The sequence below is a fragment of the Mollisia scopiformis genome (assembly GCF_001500285.1).
Source record: "Mollisia scopiformis unplaced genomic scaffold LY89scaffold_25, whole genome shotgun sequence".
NCBI lineage: Eukaryota > Fungi > Ascomycota > Leotiomycetes > Helotiales > Mollisiaceae > Mollisia > Mollisia scopiformis.
This window is the reverse complement of record NW_017263605.1, coordinates 251,794-271,019: the sequence shown is the minus strand read 5'-3', so window position 1 is coordinate 271,019 and position 19,226 is coordinate 251,794. Positions and strand designations below refer to the sequence as shown.

Sequence of the window (19,226 nt, the reverse complement as noted above, 5' to 3'; positions counted from 1 at the left end):
TTGCTTGAGGAGTTTGAGGTTAGGCAGGCTATACGAGGAGTTGTATAACACTCAAGGAGAATAAGGCATAGCCAGTTTTAGCTTCACCGAGTCATTGGAGTAAGAGTCATTAGGACGAGATAAGTATCATGAGATAGCGTTCATTTATCTCATCTGAGGGATACTATTGCAGATATCTAGATGTTATGTATTGTACACACAGTCTAGACAAATCAACTAATCCCATTTTAAGACATTCGTATCATCACCTCCCCTTAAACACCGGCCTCCTCTTCTCCCTAAATGCCACCAACGCCTCATTCCTATCCTCCGTAGCAACGACTCTCTCATACATCTTATTCTCCACCTCCTCCCTCGCATAATTAACCGCCTGCAACGCACTCCTTATCGCAATCGGCCCACCCTCACAAATTTCCCCCGCCAACCTAATCGCCTCCCTCAACACCTCCTCCCTCGCTCTCGTCATCAGCTCCTCTTTCCCCTCCTCTCCCTCTTTGGGTAGAACTTCCACAAGCCGGTCCGCGATACCGAGGAAGTACGCTTCTGCGGCACTGACTCTCCTGCCGGTCAAGACCAAGTCTCGAGCTCGTCCAAGGCCGATCAGGGCAGGGAGTCGGTAGGTACCTCCTGCGCCGGGTAGGATACCTAGTCTAGTTTCGGGGAGGCCTACTGTGGCTGTGGATGCGAAGACACGCATATGTGTACATAATGCTAACTCGAGACCTCCGCCTAGAGCAAGGGAGGAGATGGCGCTAATGGTAGGAATTGGTAGGGCAGCTAGGCTCGAGAAGGTATTGCGGAGGTTGGCTAGGAAAGCTGCCGTTCTGCGTATATCAATTAGCATATATACACAGACATCAATAAAGAGATAGAGTTTACTCTTCCGGAGAGAACCCAGCCCTCTCCTTCAAATCTGCGCCCGCACAGAAACAGGAATCGACTTCTGAGGCTAGCACGAGTGCTCTTGTAGGTCCCCTCTCATCTACCTCAGCAGCACCTCCGAAGATCTTCTGTGGTGGGACCTCGTTATTTTCGGTGTCGTATTCTGAGGCTATTTTGTCGATGTTGGTCCGTAGTTCGTGCAGGAGGGCACGGGAGATTGCATTGCGTGCTGCAGGTCGAGCCTGAGATGCTCCAATTAGCTTATAATTTCAACCATAGGTGTTTGCGCAAATTTAGGAAGTCTTGAAGGTCTTGCTTTGCTTCCTCGGAAAGGGGGGCATACTAAGCTCAAGATCCGCATCCTTCCGCTATTTGGCGCCTGTACATCGAGCACTTTGATCAATGGCGCTTCGCTGGAGTATGCTCTCCTCGTCACCACCCGTGGAATAGAGCATTGTATAATGACCCTTCGAAGTCCTTTCATGGCGAATTGTTTTGTGTGGGGTGTACTCGAGTACGAGTAAGTCTGGGGAAAGGAAGTTGCCGAGGTCGAGGCGAGCTCTTGATGACAGCATGCTGGTGGGTTGGCACGGACCAGGACGCTTTAGTGCCCCTCCATAAATGGCTTACTGTGCTTTATGATATCAAGTATGCTAAGAGTTTGTTACATACCTAGATATTATTTTCATCTCCTTCTCTGTTTATATTTATGATTTCATTGTACCGAAGTTGTTGAAAACATTTCGGACAATGGCAACAAACGGTGCTTCTCAAGGTCTTCCACCCGAAGCAATTGCATTTGCCACACGAATGTATGATGCAGCTCGCTCGGGACAGGTTGATATTTTCGAGCAAGCATTGCCTAGAGGATTACCAGCAAATATGACAAATGAGAAGGGAGATAGCTTAGTAGGTCCTTCTCTTCAACTCTTCTCGTTTTACTTTCTACTGCGAATATAGCCTTTCCATGACGTTTAGTTTGAAAAATAAAACCCACCAATGAACCAAACACTAACAGAAAACAGATAATGCTAGCAGCTTACCACGGCCACGCACCACTTGTCAAGCTCTTGTTGGATCATGGAGCAGACCCGAATCGAGTCAACGACCGGAGTCAATCTCCGCTTGCAGGTGCGGTCTTCAAGGGCGAAGATGCTGTTGTCGAGGTACATTCACAAAACCTCTTTCCAATCATTGATTTCCAAAAGAATACTGATAAACAAACAGACATTATTAGAAGGAGGTGCAGATCCAGACCATGGGCAGCCATCTGCATTGGAAGCCGTGGTGCTGTTCAAGCAGGAAGATAAGTGGAAAGCGAAGTTTGAGAGTGCTCCTGGAAGAGGAAAAGCAGCCTCATGAGTTAGGGAAAAGCAATAAACAGGGTTCGGGCTCACGGCGCTGCCCTTGGATCCGTGTCACATTTGTGATTTCACTGCATTGTATTGCCCGTCGAGTGACTCTTTCCTCGGAATCTCGGGCAATAGATGGTCCCGTTCCTGCACGTCCCCTATCCTGTCATATCCGATTGATTCCTTCTCTCTTCCTTATCGTCCGATCTCGGCCTGCCAGCAGCCAGGCGCATGATCGGGAAGGCACCCATATCGTTGCACCGCACAACCATCCACGCTTCCCCCCTTCCTCCTTTCTTCCTCACCGTTCCCATTCGCTTTCATCCAATTCAACAAAGTTCTATACTATACAAAAGCACCCACTTCAGAATGGGCAGCATAACAACCAACGAAGTCGCTGGAGGCCTCATCTCAGAAATTCGTCACTTTTCCCGCCAATTGGTCCGAGAATGGGGGTTCATGAGCACGGAAGCCGCGGGGACTTCGTACCCAGCGTGAGATTTTGTTCAATCTTCCACCTACCCTTCAGTCCCCCACCATGCACCCTCAGTCATTCTTTCTAGCTTTACACGCTACATCTCCATACCTTTCCTCTCATTCCACTGGCCGTCACAAACTAACAATCCCCAGCTCAGCAGTCCACGCTCTAATCGAAATCTCTCTCAACGAAGGCCTAATGAGCGCAGAGCTCTGCGCGCCCTTGAACCTAGATAAGAGCTCCGTGTCTCGTGTAGTGAAGAAACTCGTCGAAGCTGGAGAATTGGAAGAAGAGTTTGATGGTGGAGCTGCTGGGAAGGGTGATGGGAGGGTAAAGAGATTGGTATTGAGTGCGAAGGGGAGGGAGACTGTTAGGGTTGTTAATGTGAGTTTTTGGTTTTCTTAATGTCCGTTTCGTATTTTTGCTCAAGTTGTTGTCTGGAAATGGGAGAGCGTTTTGTGGGATTAGATTGTCGGTTTATTTTTTTCTATGATTTCACACTTGTCATTGTCTAGGAAATGGAAAAGAAGTTCGGGCGATTATATTGTCGGTCTCTGATTCCGTTCTTATTCTTGGTTTCTTGTCTGGAATCGAACAAGGATTTTTATTTTTCTTCAAGTATCAAATAACAAAGCTGACAAGATACAAATCAGGAGTATGGCAACCACCAAGTAGCCAGTGCTCTCGCCAAACTCCCCACAACAACCTCACCAACCACCATCCTCACCGGCATCACAGCCTACGCCACTGCTCTCCGCGCCTCCCGCCTCAACTACTCCCCCAGCACCAGCAACCCTCCCACCATCACCAACCCACCTCTTGATCTCCACCTCGCCCCCAAACCAACAATCCAAATCCTCCCCGGCTACCGCCCCGGCCTAGTCGCCAGCACCCTTCAACTCCACATGTCCTTCTACAACGCATACTACGCCCTCGGCCTAGAATTCGAAACCAACCTCTCCGCCGAAATGGCCGAACACGCACCCCGCCTAGACGGCCTCAAGTCGCAAGCCTGGGTTGCCGTCTCCTCTAATAACAACCAAACCGTAGGCAGCGTCTGGATCGACGGCAACTACGCCGCCGCTGCTGAAACGGAAAAAAAGGTTGCGCGGTTGAGATTCTTTGTTGTGGCGGACGGGATGCAAGGGATGGGGATAGGGAGGCGGTTGATTGGGGCTGCGATTGGGTTTTGTGATGAGAAGGGGTTTGAGGAGTGTCTTCTTTGGACGTTTAAGGGGTTGGATGCTGCGAGACGGTTGTATGAGAAGGTGGGGTTTCGGCTTGTGAGTGAGGAGATGAAGGGGATGTGGGGGAAGGAGCTTTTGGTTCAGTGTTTGGTTAGGAAGGGGGGTGGAGGGCCCGTTTGATGAGAGGATGTTCCATGTGAGAGGTGAGGATAGATTATTAGATGTGGGATAGTGGAATAGAATCTCTTCTTTAGAAATTATTTATGAAAAGTACGTTCATTGTGAAATTCAAAATGTGCCCTTATTTCGGGTGCTTTTCGGAGAGGGAAGTGCGATAATTGTCGGGCAGCGTTGTGAATTCTGGACGTTTCAGTATATTATCTTGTATTTTGTACTCTCGATTAGCCCTATGTCTGGTTATAAGTTTCAATTCGTCACGTTTCCACTTGTCTTAAACAAGAATAACTATTTCCAGGTTTCCCATGTCTTCGATTCTTCACCGATCCGGCCCGAGTTGATAAGCTCTGTTATATACATTCTTGAGACAGACATTTGTAATGTTAAACACAAAAGGTACTCACTGAAGATGAAGATCTAAGCGATCTCGAAAGATTTCTTAACAAAGCTCGCGATACAGCGTCGTGAAGATACCAATGACTAATACTGTCACCAACATTATCCACTAGATATTCTTTCCTAAAATAGTCGTCTTTCTCTTCTTCACGATACTGAACATGTCAGCTAAGTAAGTTACTTTATGGACCTTGACGGTTATCCAATCCTATCATGTACAATAGCATATCCTCAGGTGATGGTAGGATTCAAGTACGTGATGAAGGATGATCCATTGATTTTACGGAAGGGCCTGGCCTTCAGGGCCAGCCGCTGACTAATATGGTGGGCTGAGGCAGGCGCGAGCCTATCTCCTAACAGGTGACCTGGAGGTCTTCTCCGGGCTTCGCTAATAGATGGAGCGGGGCCTGTATCAACGGAGATCACCATCGACTCCATACTACTGCGTTGGAAGATGTCTGGAACTTGATCGTCGCTACTGACATTCAATTTACTAGAAATATATACATTTATCAAGGACGATGCGTAGACGTTGTTAGATTGTCTGACTTGTTTTCCTAACTTGGGGGTGAAAGCACGAGGCAATGTACTATCGGTCCTCGCCCATCTATAGCTTTAATATTTAACAAAAACAAAAACAAAAGGATTTAGATAATAGGAATCGGACGGACTTTTCGAGAAGACTGTATTTGCGGGAAGACGGGCAATAGCTTCAATCGGTCCCTAGCCGAAATATTGACATAGTGGTGGTGCCAGTGCTCCTCTGAAGGCCATAGTATCTGTGTTGGAGAGCCTGTCAAGAAGATAACACAGTCCATAAACTCCGTCTTGACCAACAGACTGAAGTTGCTGGGGGAAATCGATGACCTTATCGACGACCTAGCCACCAAGAGCGATTCCAATGTTGGCCATGCAATCCCGAGCACCCAACGAGGTCTGATATCAGCGATGTCTGAATGCAAGGCCGTAAACCGGGAGTTGCAGCGAACTGTCACAGCAATCCCTCCACCTCATGGAATCTTGTTCAGTCTACCAGAACAGATCGTGGAGGGTGAATGAAATCTGGGACATCCTAACAATAGGGACCCACAATGTCGGACCCAAAAAGCATAACTAACAAGCCACTAAAGTACTACTTTCTTCCGGCGACGAACAATTACCAATATGCTGATTGCATCATGGGACGAACAATGCTATTGTCCGTCTCGTAAGCGGTCCATATAACAGCAAACTCGGGACGAGCCGCCTGACAGATAACGCTCGCCATCCCAAGCGTCGTTCGTCACCAAGTGATTGTTCTAGATACACTAGATGTTTCTAGCTCGCACAACACCGTAGTCTTCGCCATTTGAATTCTTTCCTTTTCCATTCTTCTTCAACACTGTTGTACTTTCCATATCTCGAAGTCTCGACAAATCGACTACGCAAAATGCGATTCACCCTCGGACGAAAGAAGTCGGCTCCTAGCCCAGACAAAGAACACAATACCAAGAACTGGTTCACGACACCATACTACAAAGCAGTCGAACGTCGTCCCTGGCTCTTGCCTCCGCACGAAGTGGCTTTTGGTTATACAGACGATTTCCCGCCCGTACAAAGCCTGAGAGTTTTGCAGCATTTATACAACAAGGCAGCAGAAAAAGTCGAGTACACCAAATGCGTAGACTTGGATCTTGACTGGGATCGACTCCATGAAACCAGTGCGCAGCTCGGAACTCGAGCAGCGCAGAAAAAGCAAAGAGCTGTCCGAGAAGATGAGGCAGGGGATGGATTGCCGACGGATATCTTGGAGAAAATTGGACGATATTTGTCTCAGGTGGATCTGTGGTGTTTGAGGGCTGTGAATCGGAGGATGAGGTACGAGGTTATCGGATATAATGTCGAGGTTGGAGGGAGATCGGAATTCGGGGGACCGCGTGATTGTCTATCCTTTCGGATCAGGTCGGCGGTCGCTAACAGGCCGTGGAAGATGGAGGTGTGTCCTGGTGTATTTTCACCTTGTATGCGGATGAAGCTATGGAAAAGGTGAGTGATATGTCTCGGATGATAGAGTTCTAATTATCTTCTGCTGGATTGCAGAAATATTCTTTTGATGCTAACTGGTTCTGGTACGTAGGCTCGAAAATGACATTGGTACAGATAAGGCAGAGAAACTTTCTTGCTGGTATTGTGTCGAGCAACACCCGCGTTGGGATTTCGAATGGGACAGCGAATTGCATGGATATGAGGGCAACCTGATCGAAAGTGAGGACAGGATATGTTGGGAAGGGTACAATTTGCTGCTCTCTCGGGTCTTGAGTTGGGCGAGTCTGCTTTACAGAATCACCGGAAAGACTTCCGGGATGTGCGGCTCGTCCGGAGACTGTACGATCATCAACTTGAAAGGCGTTGGGCGGATCCTGGCCTTTGATGAGGGCCGACCAGTAAACACCATGGGTGCCAGCATTTTCGAACACAGCGTAAAGGTGTGTTCAACCTGCTTCATGGAGAACTGCTTACGCCTCCACTGTCCCATGGACCAACGGCCTGCAGACTGCTACCTTTGCTACAAGATACGACGAGTTCCAATTCTTTCGGCCACGGTGTTTTCAGGACTGGCTACAAGAACTCGTATGCCCGATGACGGTCGTTTGGAGCTGGCGCAGAAAGGAAGATGTTGGGGTGCACAAAAACTGATCCAAAGCTTATGGAACGGACGTATCTCCAAGTCACTCCTGATCCTCGATTGGTACGATCAAAACTTGGAGAGAAAAAGCTTCCCAGCTTGGTGGAAGATGTCGGCCGATTTCCAACCACACACGAAGCCTCGATTTGGAGATTAGGTGATGTGCACAATTATATGACACGGCTGGTGTGCTAGCAGTACTAGAGCATTGTTCAATCCCGTAGACACCAACTTGGGTCCAACAACAAGCGCTCAACAAGGATTAATCTCCAACAAATCTTCTATCGGGCATTCTTTCACCTCAGATTTCTAAACCTATCTTGAGCTTCAAGTAAATGGAACTCCGCAAAGTTACAGCCTGTGATCAGCGCTCATCCACTTCTTTCAAACTTTACAAATAGCTAGAGTTTCGTCATCAACCAATTTACTACAATTGCCTGGGCAAAGGACTTTCTGCCGCCACTTTCCCAAATGCTCAACGACACACAACTTAGGCACATATTTGGGATGCGAATTTTCATTTCTTTGATTAGACTTGAACACAAGGTTGGCCAGCTATTGCTCAAAACATGATCCACTCGGACTTTTTAATGTTGAACAAATATTTGTACGGACTCCAGACTCGATATCAAAACAGCGGGCGAAGAAGATAGTAAACACGGAAAGAAGGAATTCGTGGCCATGACGTGGAATATATCCCACTAAGGCGATCGAAATCGGAGCCGGCAAGAACTAACGGGACAGTGCGAACCTGCATCTGTCAAGACGCGTGGGCACAGACTTGAAGCCAACCCCTTCACCTGTCAAGTAAAACATAAACGCTCAGATATGTACCTATTTTAGCAAACAAGCTATTTACAGATTCCAAATCCTTGGAAACCAAACGATGGGATGAGACTATCTTGTCTTGACCAGAAATGGGCAATCTTATCGAAGTGAGACAAACTTTCATATCTTAGTCTCGCCCTGGCAGATACGGGAGCGGCCCCACACTCCCCCAAGGAGATTGAGCAGGATCCGAGGAGGGCTGTTGTCGCGCGTTTCGAGCTGGGTGGCGGCTATCTCGCATATAGGGCAATGGGTTACTGCAGAAGCACGGCGGCGCTGGGTCCCCTGGATCAGCGATTAGGACCCCCTATGCGGGAGCGGGTACGACTAATGGTCGGTCCTAGTAATCAAAATGTACTTGTTGTATGTTTCGAGCAGGTTGTTTGTGAAGTCTGTGGGGTGAGGTTGCACTGTACCTGAATCTCAATGATGCAGTGACATGCGCCCCTGTGGGAAAGTCTCCTTTTCAGGCTGATAAGACGAGGCATGAGGTGATATTACCGTAATGAAGAATTCGATAGTCGAGGCCGTGCAATCGTACGTACTGTCGTTGTGCGATCCAGATGTGGTGGGGGTGGAGAAAGTGGCTTTGAGCAGCACGACTATCTCGTCATCCCTTGACTGCATGTGCACCTGATCATCATTCATCCCATGAATCCGCAGCATCCGCCATGAAGCCAGCCATGATAATACGAGGGTAGGGCAATGTATCTAAGTTTTGGTCGGCCATGCTGATTTTGCTGATAGCGGGCCGTTCTGGGAGTAAGCCGAGAGAGTTTTATGATCCATAACAAGAGCATCAAGAAACTTGGCCGGTATGGGATGGTCTTGGTGTGGCTTGGATCATAAGATGCCCCCCTTTTCATGTTCATCCTCATCCGCAGGCCGAAGCCGAGAACGCTGGGACCAACTGACGCTGATAGTCGCTGATAGACGAGAGTCGATTGGGCGCCAAACAATGCATGCGGATGTATCGGGCTAAAGTGGAAACGCCCCTTGCCTGCTTCGACTGCTTGCATCTTGATGTTTCTCGATTGTGAACTTTGTCCATATGATGTGGCGTTTTTGTTCATGGACCTGGGCACTTGCAAAACCAGGAATTGTGAGAAGTGGTTCTCGGCAGTCATTACAGACAGCCGTTATGGCCGCTTACGAGCTCAGGGGCACTGATCTCCCCTGGTGTCTCTCCCAAACCAGGTACCATCGGACCTCTTTCAGGAACCAGGAAATTCGGTTGACGTAGTCTCCCGTGCGGAAGCCAGAACCGACTTCATCGTCCGCTGAATGCGGACGGCCTGGACCCAGCTGGTCCAGGATCAAAGCTGGAGGCTGGTCCAAGTGCTGGAGGGGGACTTGGGACGAGAGGGTTGCAAAGTTCCAAGGTTTTTGACAGCTTTTAGCAGCAGAGTCGTACTTCGCCCTCACCGCTGGTCCATGTTCGTCAATATATGAGCCGGTGTACTACTTAGCACCCTTCGTCAGGTACAAGCGTTGCTGCAAGCTTGCAATCTGGGCCCAAGTGACATTTACCAGCCGCTAGCAACCTGATAGTGGCCTTCTAAGCACGATAGCCGTGAGAACGAGAGAAGTGAGCACCTGAGACGGGAAACGCTCTGGATTTAGACCTGTTTCCTCCTCGCCTGCTGCGCCGCCGGTACAAAAAAGATAAAAACTGAGAAATCTATTTTTTCCACGTGCTTCAGAACATGGCCGTGCACGCCTTGGGATCACCGGTGCCTGCCGTATCTTCAAAAGGACCCACGCTGATTACTTTTGAAGACATCATCAGGAGAGTGTGCCACGATGGGTAGGACAGATCGGCAGAGTGAGGGGCAGCTCATAACGGGTTCCTAGCAGTCCCTTTCCGGTAACACCAGACGAGGAACGCTGATTGCATTTTGACGTACAGAAAGCAGGTGTGGAGGTGCTGGTGGTGCGGAGTTGTGCTCGAGAACTGTGAGAGGTGAAATCAGACAGACCTACTCGGCATCACTAGTGCTTTATATTAGCATATCGAGTAACTTTAGAGTTACTAAAGATCTGAGAGAATACCTAGGTAGTAGACAAGGATAGATTAGATGAAAATTTTTGTCTCAAAAGCCAGTTCAACTACTTACAGCAGTACAAATCTACTTTTTGTATCGTTGATTGACTTTCTCAACTGCTGATTGTCCGGCAGGTTTGCCGTGTCGGTGCTCCTCCTCGCCATTGTAAGTCGGTCGTTCTTCGACCCCTGCTGTTTCAGCGGTGCCAACCTTCACTCTTCCTTCACCCCCAAGAACTTCTTCAATCTGGCACTCCCAACCCTCTACGAATACCTCCGCCTCCACCTCCGTCTGTTGCGCCTACACTCGTCGTTCCTTTTGCGCAGATCATCCGAACCGTGTGGCCACAATTTGTCGCGTTCCACTGATGAGACAGGAGCGAGCACTGTGCGGTACACCACCAAACAATCACAACTGTCGACGCCACAGGCCTCACATCCACCGAGTCATCGAAACTCGGGCTGAGGGAACAGGCGGCCTGCCGTCTTGTACCTGATATTCATCGAAGATCGCTGGTCGACATCGACATCGAGTCACAACCTTTCATCAAAAGCCTCGGATTGCCCTACCCCACACGACCACGCAATCCTGTCCAATTCTCCCTTCCTTCGCACATCGCAGCCCTGGAGACCGGCATAAAATCCAATCGATCATAATCACGAATCATTAGCTGTGCCGACGACCGTTGGCAGACATTCACTTTCTTTGTTCCTGACCAGACAAGTTCGCATTTGTCGCTGGACCGTGAAACTCGCGACGCCCTGGAAATACCGAACACCATTGAAACTTTCGAATTAATTGGGACTTCGCTCAGAATTCTGCGCACGATACATAACAACAATGAGCGTCATGCTGCAGACCCCGTCGAGGGCGTCAACTGCGTCCTCTTCCTCTTTCCAGCCAGTGTCACGCCAGAACACCATGTCGTCTCACGATGGAGGCAGGTCGGTCCGTCAATCGAAGCGCTATTCGATGACCACGCTGTACCTGTCGATGTCTGCGAATGAGAAGGATTTAGAGATCGAGGATGATCTTGCTAAAGGTACAGACGTCCGTTATGGATTGCGTGAGTCGCATTGCTAACGTCCTCCGAAAGCCCAGAAAATATTGCGCGACCTCAAGTCCAAGATCTCATCACAATCGAAGAAGAACTTCGTTCTAGAGAAAGATGTCAGGTACCTTGACTCGCGGATAGCTTTGCTAATTCAGAATCGTATGGCACTGGAAGAGGTGAGGAGAAAATCATAAAGTCCCAGCCTGTTGCTAACGCCTGGCAGCAAAATGAAGTTGCAAGCCATCTGGAAGATGCTGCAGATTTACAAGAAGGTTTCTTCCCGAACGATGAAAAGACGCAGAAATATGGCAACCTTCTCTTCCTCCTCCAGTCCGAACCTCGTCATATCGCCCATCTCTGCCGACTTGTCACAATGGCTGAGATAGATTCTCTCCTTCAAACCGTTATGTTCACCATTTATGGAAACCAATATGAGAGTCGTGAAGAACATTTACTGCTTACCATGTTTCAGGTACGTCCGACGCTTCCGTATAGCTCATTGCGCTTGATTTACTAACATTGTTTTGCATAGTCTGTTTTAACATATCAATTCGATAATACCCCAGAATACTCTTCCTTACTTCGAGCAAACACCCCAGTCTCTCGAATGATGACCACATATACACGCAGAGGTCCAGGACAGAGCTACCTGAAGACGGTGCTAGCTGATCGAATTAATGGTTTGATCGAGCTGAGAGACCTTGATCTGGAGATTAACCCATTGAAAGTCTACGAGCGAATGATTGAGCAGATCGAAGAAGATACTGGCAGTCTACCCGCCACACTGCCAAAAGGTGTGACTGCTGAGCAAGCAGCAGAAAACCCACAGGTTCAAGCCATCATTGAGCCAAGATTAACGATGCTGATGGAAATCGCGAATGGCTTCTTGACAACCATCATTGAAGGCCTTGAAGAAACACCATATGGTATTCGATGGATCTGCAAACAAATTCGAAGTTTGACGAAACGAAAATACCCTGATGCGAATGATCAAGTTATTTGCACACTCATTGGCGGGTTCTTCTTCCTACGCTTCATCAATCCCGCTATTGTAACACCCAAATCCTACATGCTCATCGAAGGAACTCCCGCAGAGAAACCAAGGCGGACTCTAACTTTGATCGCCAAGATGCTCCAGAACCTTGCCAATAAGCCATCCTATGCGAAGGAGCCATATATGGCTAAGCTCCAACCTTTCGTTCAAGAAAACAAGGAACGAGTCAACAAGTTCATGCTTGACCTTTGTGAAGTGCAAGACTTCTATGAAAGCTTGGAGATGGACAATTATGTGGCGTTGTCCAAGAAAGATTTGGAATTGTCGATCACTTTGAACGAGGTCTACGCAACTCATGCATTGCTGGAGAAGCACAGCTCTGAGCTGAACAAGGATGAGAATTCCCATCTTGCCGTGATCTTGAACGATCTTGGGCCAGCTCCTGCACAACTACCACGAAAGGAGAATAGGGCAATCAATCTGCCTCTGTTCAGCAAATGGGAGACTGCAATCGATGACCTTACCGCAGCTCTCGATATCACACAGGAAGAAGTGTATTTTATGGAAGCTAAGTCGACATTTGTGCAGATCATGCGTTCAATTCCAACCAACAGCGCTGTTGCACGGAGACCACTTCGACTTGAACGGGTAGCAGATGCTGCAGCAACATCCCGCAACGATGCAGTTATGGTGCGAAAAGGTATTCGTGCTATGGAGCTACTCAGCCAATTACAGGAGCTTCAGGTGATCGATAAGTCCGATCAATTCAGCCTCCTCCGAGATGAGGTTGAGCAAGAGCTGCAACACCTTGGTTCACTCAAAGATGGTGTGGTCATCGAAACACAGAAGCTCGAGGAAGTTTTCAAGACGATCCGTGACCACAACACGTATCTTGTGGGACAGCTTGAGACCTACAAGAGCTATCTCCATAATGTTCGCAGCCAGAGTGAAGGTACGAGGCGGAAGCAACAGAAACATCAAGTCCTGGGTCCATATAAATTCACTCACCAGGCACTGGAAAAAGAAGGAGTCATCCAGAAAAGTAACGTGCCTGACAATCGGAGGGCTAATATCTACTTCAACTTCACAAGTCCTTTACCAGGGACATTTGTCATCTCACTTCACTACAAAGGTACGTTGGATTGTAGAAACCGAAATGAATCATTGCTAACATCATATGAAGGTCGCAATCGTGGCCTCTTGGAGCTCGATCTCAAGCTGGACGATCTTCTCGAAATGCAGAAGGACAACCAGGAAGACCTCGATTTGGAATACGTCCAATTCAATGTGCCAAAAGTGTTAGCGTTGCTCAACAAGCGTTTCGCCAGGAAAAAGGGGTGGTAAGGTGATTTCTGGCAGACATTTCACTTTGGCAGCGAAGTGGACCACGACATACTGCCAGTTTCTTCTTCCTACTTTGTTTAATCGACTTGGAGAGATCTGTATCGATCACCTGGCGGCTGGCTGGAAGGATGGCATTCCTTATCTTGAGATGCGATGCGTGGTGATATTCAGCGGACTTTGCTTACTTGGACTTGGGGCTGGCGTACAATGACGAACGACACATTGCGGGCTCGGGCACTATACCTCTTTTTCTACTTTCTTTGATCTTGTCTTCGTCCGACATATCCTTGTCTTAATGGTTGGGTGGTTATGCTTCTGTTCTCGATTGATGCGCCGCGCTTGCTTTTCACCGGTCGGGATGGGATGGGACGGAAGAGGTTGGCTTGGGTGGCCCGTTTGTCTGTCTGGCTGGTCCGAGGCGTGGATACTAGATGAGAAGGGAAGCTCAGATGAATGGAGGAAGAGACGGACAGAGAGCAGGGGAATGAATGGATGGAGCTACTTTATGCGGTTGCATGTATGGATACGAAATGAAATTTTGGAGGTGGCACGGTGTTCGAGCTTGGAATCAGGGAGGGAGCTGGATGGGGATTCAATGTAATATCATGAACGAGCGAACTATCATTTGTTCTCCAGGGAGCTTTTTGCTCTGATTTTTTCGGTTCTGGTAGCCCGCCAAGTTTTCTTTCCACTCTTGTTAATTGCAGCAGCTCCTTCCTTGTCTCTACTGGTCCCTGACCGTTATTCTGTTTGATACTATATACTCGGGTGTCTGCCTGAAAGCGATGTCTTTCTTCATCAAGTCTCAAGTCTCAGGTAGTGGTGTGGTGTCGCGTGTCCCGCATATGCATGCAAGCAGCCGCTTTTGCTTCTGCAGGTCGCTCCGTTTGCACGAGGCTGGAGCTCTCGAGATGATCATTGAGTCTCTGTTTGTCGTCTCCTCTCTTCAGAATCACAAAGCTCGATTGGAGTAAGAACATGGCTCCTAAACCCGTTGCTCATTCTGGTATTTGGACTCCTCAATTGTCACAGACATTTTATACACATGCCAACCAATTATCGAAGAAACTCAAGTCGCAACAAAGTCCACGACAACCTCAAAATTATCGGCAGAGCTGTAGTTACTCTGGCAAAGATGAACGTTATATCCTATCATACGAAGAGGAATTGCACCTCGCGGACCACTTTGCATTCCTTGCTCATGTGGCCGAGTCAGTGGCATGCGTATCTGCTGTTACTATTGAAGAGAATCGAGAACTGCCTTCTCTCACAGTGAGATTGGCTTCGAATGAAACACCCCGAGATCATGTGGTAGAAGGACTTTCGAGGATATTGGACGTACTGCGAGAACATGCCATTGAAGGTCAGTATCACCGCCACTGACTCCACATTTAAACACCTTAACCATCAACCAGGTAGACATCGACATACATACAAATCGAGATTATTCGACGCTGTGATAAACTTAAGCAAAGACCGAATATATGGCAGACTACGATCGTCCCAGTGGAAACGTCCTCAACATGTCAAGGCTACTGGTAATACTGGTCCTCTATATCTGAGGATAGAGAGCAAACTTCAGCAGGCCAAAGGCAAATTTGGAAAAGCAATGAGGCATGCTGGTCTCTACGCAGCTCTTACAAAATTGTGTGTTGCGTTGAAAGCAGTAGATCTAGGGGCCGAATCTGAACAGCCGCATTTGTTGCAGCTGGCGATACAAGAGAGCTATTCCATCTCGAAGTATGGAACTTTCAAGTCACTGGAAGCTCATCTCAGAGCTCTTGGAGCAAGCCAGGACGTATCTCAAAGCAGAGAAGTACTTGAGATTGACAAGCTCGGCAAATATTTCGAGCTCTGCGACGACTTGATTCGACTCAGCCGCCAGCCCGAGACGAGACCCTTGTGCCAGAACATTAGCCTCGAAATATGTACATCCTTCCCGGAAATCAAACGTTCGGGCTCACCAAGTCCATGTCATGTCCATGGCGAGGTTCAGTTGGTCCTCTTTTACGAGAAGAATCCAAGACAAACGCTCCCTCGGGCCATTGGATCCAGCAAGTCGGCTTGCTTCCTGTGCGACCTTTTCATCAAAAAGCATGGCAAATTTGGGCTCTCACATTCACACATGAAGCTGTACACAATGTGGACAATTCCTGAAATTCCATGGATGAATACAGAGCAGCGGCAAAGATTCCAGCGCCTTATTCATGCCATGGATACCGAGATCGTATTACTACTCAAGGAGAAATCGTACCACCCAAACCATGCAATGGAAAGTCGAGCACACATGCGCTTGATAGACCAGGTTCCGGACATAGCGTCTTCGAATGCTAGCCCTGCGGTCTCTGTAATTATCCGCAATTCGAATCTCCTAGTTATGGTCGAGAATGCTTCAGCGACAATGCTAGAGCCTGTTCCGGTTCAGAACCCCGCAATCTCGTCATCCGTCTATTATTCCGAAGATCTTCCTATCAAAGAAGATATAGGACCTTCAACTCGATTGTTGACGCTGCTAATAGGCAAAGTTGACTATATCTTCGACTGCGAAGATGTTGAATCTGGGCAGCTTCAAATCTCCAGTCATATTGAAGGAGCTGGACGGAAAGATGTCTTCAGAGTTAACGCCAGAGACCCTGACTTGGACTCGATCCTTTCTCTGAGGGACGGCGCAGATGACCATATGTTGACGTTTTGCGTTCATGACAATGATCGCCATGAGCTGGAAGTTGTTTTTCGGTGGACTGGCTCGATATGAGCTGATCGTTCATGGCGTCTCGGATGTACTTTCCTGCACCGGACACGAATGACGACGGTCACTTCCACGGAAGCTTCCATGAGACAGAGGGGAATTCTATCAAGTATTGTTTAGCCACAGCCATCTGGGGAAGCCACTCGGCGCCACTCTCGCTCGGTTCGGCAGCAACGCCGATATGAGCGAGGCTTGCCCCATCGTACGATGGCGTCCCATGGCAGATCAGCCTCTCGGCATAAGTTTATTGAATATTTTACATGCTCGGATTTACATATTTACGTACATCCGTACGCTGACGGCCGCAAATCCCAAATGGGCGCTCGCCAATCCGAATATTTCCTGGTTTGGAATGTGGGATGAGTAAGGGAGCTTAGTGCGCATCAACATGTGTACTCCCCGCCACGATACACTTTTTGATATTGCTTCATACTGGAAATGGCGCTGATTTTTAGTCGGATCCCTGTGGTCCAAGCTCACTTACGTCCGAGGATGGCAATTCAAAGCCCGAGTGGAATTTATATACTTGCGCCGTATTGATTTTCAATTGAAGCCTGCATTGTTGTCTGCATATTATCCTCAAGATTCTTCTTTTGATTTAATTATCTGAAGTTTTGAGATCTTATTTCGACGATAATGGCTTCTACGACTCGTTACGATGAAGCAGATTTAGAGGTTTTTGACTATGTTATCATAGGTGGTGGAACAGCAGGACTTACGCTTGCTGCACGTTTGACAGAAGACTCTGCTGTTCAAGTTGCCGTTCTTGAAGCTGGCGAGAAGAGATTTGATGTTAGTTAACGTGCTCAGCTCCAGCCATTTTGCTGAAATATTTTAGGATCCACATATAAACATACCAGGTCTCATGAACACTCTTTACAGCGAGTAAGTGATTTTGGCCTTGTCTCCCAATTCTCTGACTTTTTGATCAGCGAAAATTATGACTGGAACTTCAAAACCACTCCTCAGCCAGGCCTCAATGGCCGCACCTTAGCCTGGCCACGAGGCAAAGTCCTCGGAGGTTCATCAGCTATTAACTTCATGATGGTGGCGCACCCCAGCCGAGTCGATCTCGACAACTGGGAGAAGCTCGGAAATCCAGGCTGGAACTTCGACACACTTCAACCATACTACCGCAAAGCAGAGACAATGAACTTTCCGAGTGATGCTACAGCAGAAGCATTGGGCACGGCAATCATGGATCTGGTGCTACATGGAGCTTCTGGTCCTGTGCAAACCAGCTTTACGGAATCTCCAGGTGAGCTTGACAAAGCGTGGGGACGAACGTTCAAGACTTTGGGGCTTGGACCGGGGAGTGATCCTAGAGCTGGGCATACGCTCGGTGGTTATAGCTTGCTCAAGTTTATGGATAAGTCTGCTAGGAGGAGTCATGCTGGGGTTGCTTTCTATGAGCCAAACGCTGCGAGAGAAAACTTGACTGTCTTGACTGGTGCCTTTGTCCAGAAGATAGAATTTGATACCGTCCAGGATGTCGTTACGGCTACTGGTGTGAGGTATACGATTGAAGGTAAAGAGCATGTTATTCGTACCAGGGGAGAAGTTATCTTGGCAGCTGGGACTGTGCAGAGCCCACAAATCCTTGAACTCTCTGGCATCGGCGACAAGAAAAGGTTGGAAAATCTAGGCATCGTTTCTGTGCTAGATAATTCTAATGTTGGAGAGAACTTGCAAGTAAGTCACTGTCTGAACCATTCTTTCTATTTTGCTAAATGTATACTTCAGGACCATACACTCGCTGGAATAGGCTATGAAGCTATCGATGGTGTACCTACAGCTGAAATGATCAAACAACCAGGTGTACTCGACTGGGCAATCAACGAATGGGCAACAAAAGGCCTCGGTCCACTCTCAGCAGGCGTCACCGGAACGGCGTTCCTTTCCCACGACTCTCTTCTCTCCTCAGAAGAGAAATTATCTCTCGAGTCTCGCCTTGAAGAAATTCTCTCCGCAACCCCCCAACCCACATCACCAGGCCTCAAGAAACAACTCGATTTACAAAAGAAAACACTCTTGAACAACAAAGAAGCAGACCTTCAATTCAACTTCGGAGCCACCGGTATCAACCCCTTAGCAGGAAACGATATTTCCCAACTCTTCAACCACAACGACGCTGGTGGATACGCCGGTATCGTTCCTGCTCTCACACACGCATTTTCCCGCGGTTCAATCCACATCCAAAGCCCCGATCCAAGCATCCACCCTATCATCGACCCAAAATACCTCTCCCACCCCATCGACGTCGAACTCATGATCTCCGGTCTCTTATTCACACAAAAGCTCTCCGAAACCGCTCCCCTCTCCACCCTGCTAAAAGACAACCCTCTCGGCACCGGGAAGATCATCCAGCCCTCGTTCCACGTCGAGGGCCGTTTGACGAGAGAGAAAGCAGAGGAGATAGTGAGGAGCAGTATGATCACGAGTTTTCATCCCGTGGGAACGTGCTCGATGTTGCCGAGGGAGGAGGGTGGGGTGGTGGATGATAGGTTGAGGGTGTATGGAGTCAAGAGATTGAGGATCGTGGATGCGAGTGTGGTGCCGTTGATTGTTAGAGGGAATATTGCGAGTACTGTTTATGCCAGTGCAGAGAGGGCTGCGGATATTATTAAGGAGGATAGGAAGGCTGTTTAATAGCAAGGGGATGAAGTTTGAGTTTCGTAAAGATATTTGTTATATTGCCCTTGAGAATTCTTTCTCGTCTCTCGCTTTCTAACGCTGTTGACGAGCTGTGGTTTAGATAGGTGCAGGTATGTTGGTACCTTTGACTTCTGCCCGAGGATGATGTCCTCTCAGCCGGAGAAAAAAGTTACCGTTTTTGACACGCGAGAACATCAAAATTCAATGTCTTAAATATTTTTAATCTCAACAACACACGATTAAATTCTTATGCAACGAGTGAGAAAGATGTAGAGAAATAGTTATAAAATATCGAAATAATTTTATATTAAAGGTTTTATTAATTGTGTATCAATAAATATGTGATTCAATCGGAACTGCGCACTGTGTCAAAAACGGCAACCTTTTTCTCCGGCTGAGAGGATGTCCAGGCCTTTTTTG

At 48.1% G+C, this 19,226-nt stretch overlaps 7 protein-coding genes across 7 annotated transcripts; 6 read left to right on the top strand and 1 right to left on the bottom strand.

The window, feature by feature from the left end:
- Positions 1–244: 244 nt before the first annotated feature.
- LY89DRAFT_595657 (ClpP/crotonase) lies at positions 245–1,366 on the bottom strand (the record flags this gene model as incomplete). The annotated part of the gene is made up of 3 exons (XM_018209874.1): positions 245–824; positions 880–1,124; positions 1,226–1,366. 3 exons carry the CDS (start codon positions 1,364–1,366, stop codon positions 245–247), a joined length of 966 nt encoding a protein of 321 aa, XP_018065050.1.
- A 142-nt stretch (positions 1,367–1,508) lies between these two features.
- Positions 1,509–2,295, top strand: LY89DRAFT_689342 (ankyrin). The gene is made up of 3 exons (XM_018215891.1): positions 1,509–1,791; positions 1,908–2,048; positions 2,110–2,295. The coding sequence occupies exons 1-3, from the start codon at positions 1,633–1,635 to the stop codon at positions 2,242–2,244; spliced, it is 435 nt and encodes a 144-aa protein (XP_018065049.1). The 5' UTR covers positions 1,509–1,632; the 3' UTR covers positions 2,245–2,295.
- A 90-nt stretch (positions 2,296–2,385) lies between these two features.
- LY89DRAFT_689341 (acyl-CoA N-acyltransferase) lies at positions 2,386–4,111 on the top strand. The gene is made up of 3 exons (XM_018215890.1): positions 2,386–2,728; positions 2,865–3,096; positions 3,366–4,111. The coding sequence occupies exons 1-3, from the start codon at positions 2,604–2,606 to the stop codon at positions 4,077–4,079; spliced, it is 1,071 nt and encodes a 356-aa protein (XP_018065048.1). The 5' UTR covers positions 2,386–2,603; the 3' UTR covers positions 4,080–4,111.
- Positions 4,112–5,901: 1,790 nt separating this feature from the next.
- Positions 5,902–7,294, top strand: LY89DRAFT_739689 (uncharacterized protein; the record flags this gene model as incomplete). The annotated part of the gene is made up of 2 exons (XM_018220490.1): positions 5,902–6,497; positions 6,589–7,294. 2 exons carry the CDS (start codon positions 5,902–5,904, stop codon positions 7,292–7,294), a joined length of 1,302 nt encoding a protein of 433 aa, XP_018065047.1.
- A 3,556-nt stretch (positions 7,295–10,850) lies between these two features.
- LY89DRAFT_596131 (Rho GTPase activation protein) lies at positions 10,851–13,402 on the top strand (the record flags this gene model as incomplete). Its single annotated transcript, XM_018209899.1, has 5 exons — positions 10,851–11,052; positions 11,107–11,240; positions 11,288–11,536; positions 11,597–13,190; positions 13,242–13,402. 5 exons carry the CDS (start codon positions 10,851–10,853, stop codon positions 13,400–13,402), a joined length of 2,340 nt encoding a protein of 779 aa, XP_018065046.1.
- A 790-nt stretch (positions 13,403–14,192) lies between these two features.
- On the top strand, positions 14,193–16,245 carry LY89DRAFT_248962 (uncharacterized protein). The gene is made up of 2 exons (XM_018206169.1): positions 14,193–14,765; positions 14,818–16,245. Exons 1-2 carry the CDS (start codon positions 14,381–14,383, stop codon positions 16,155–16,157), a joined length of 1,725 nt encoding a protein of 574 aa, XP_018065045.1. The 5' UTR covers positions 14,193–14,380; the 3' UTR covers positions 16,158–16,245.
- A 408-nt stretch (positions 16,246–16,653) lies between these two features.
- On the top strand, positions 16,654–19,041 carry LY89DRAFT_248973 (alcohol oxidase). Its single transcript, XM_018206170.1, has 4 exons — positions 16,654–16,943; positions 16,990–17,036; positions 17,084–17,843; positions 17,895–19,041. Exons 1-4 carry the CDS (start codon positions 16,788–16,790, stop codon positions 18,798–18,800), a joined length of 1,869 nt encoding a protein of 622 aa, XP_018065044.1. The 5' UTR covers positions 16,654–16,787; the 3' UTR covers positions 18,801–19,041.
- Positions 19,042–19,226: the final 185 nt, after the last annotated feature.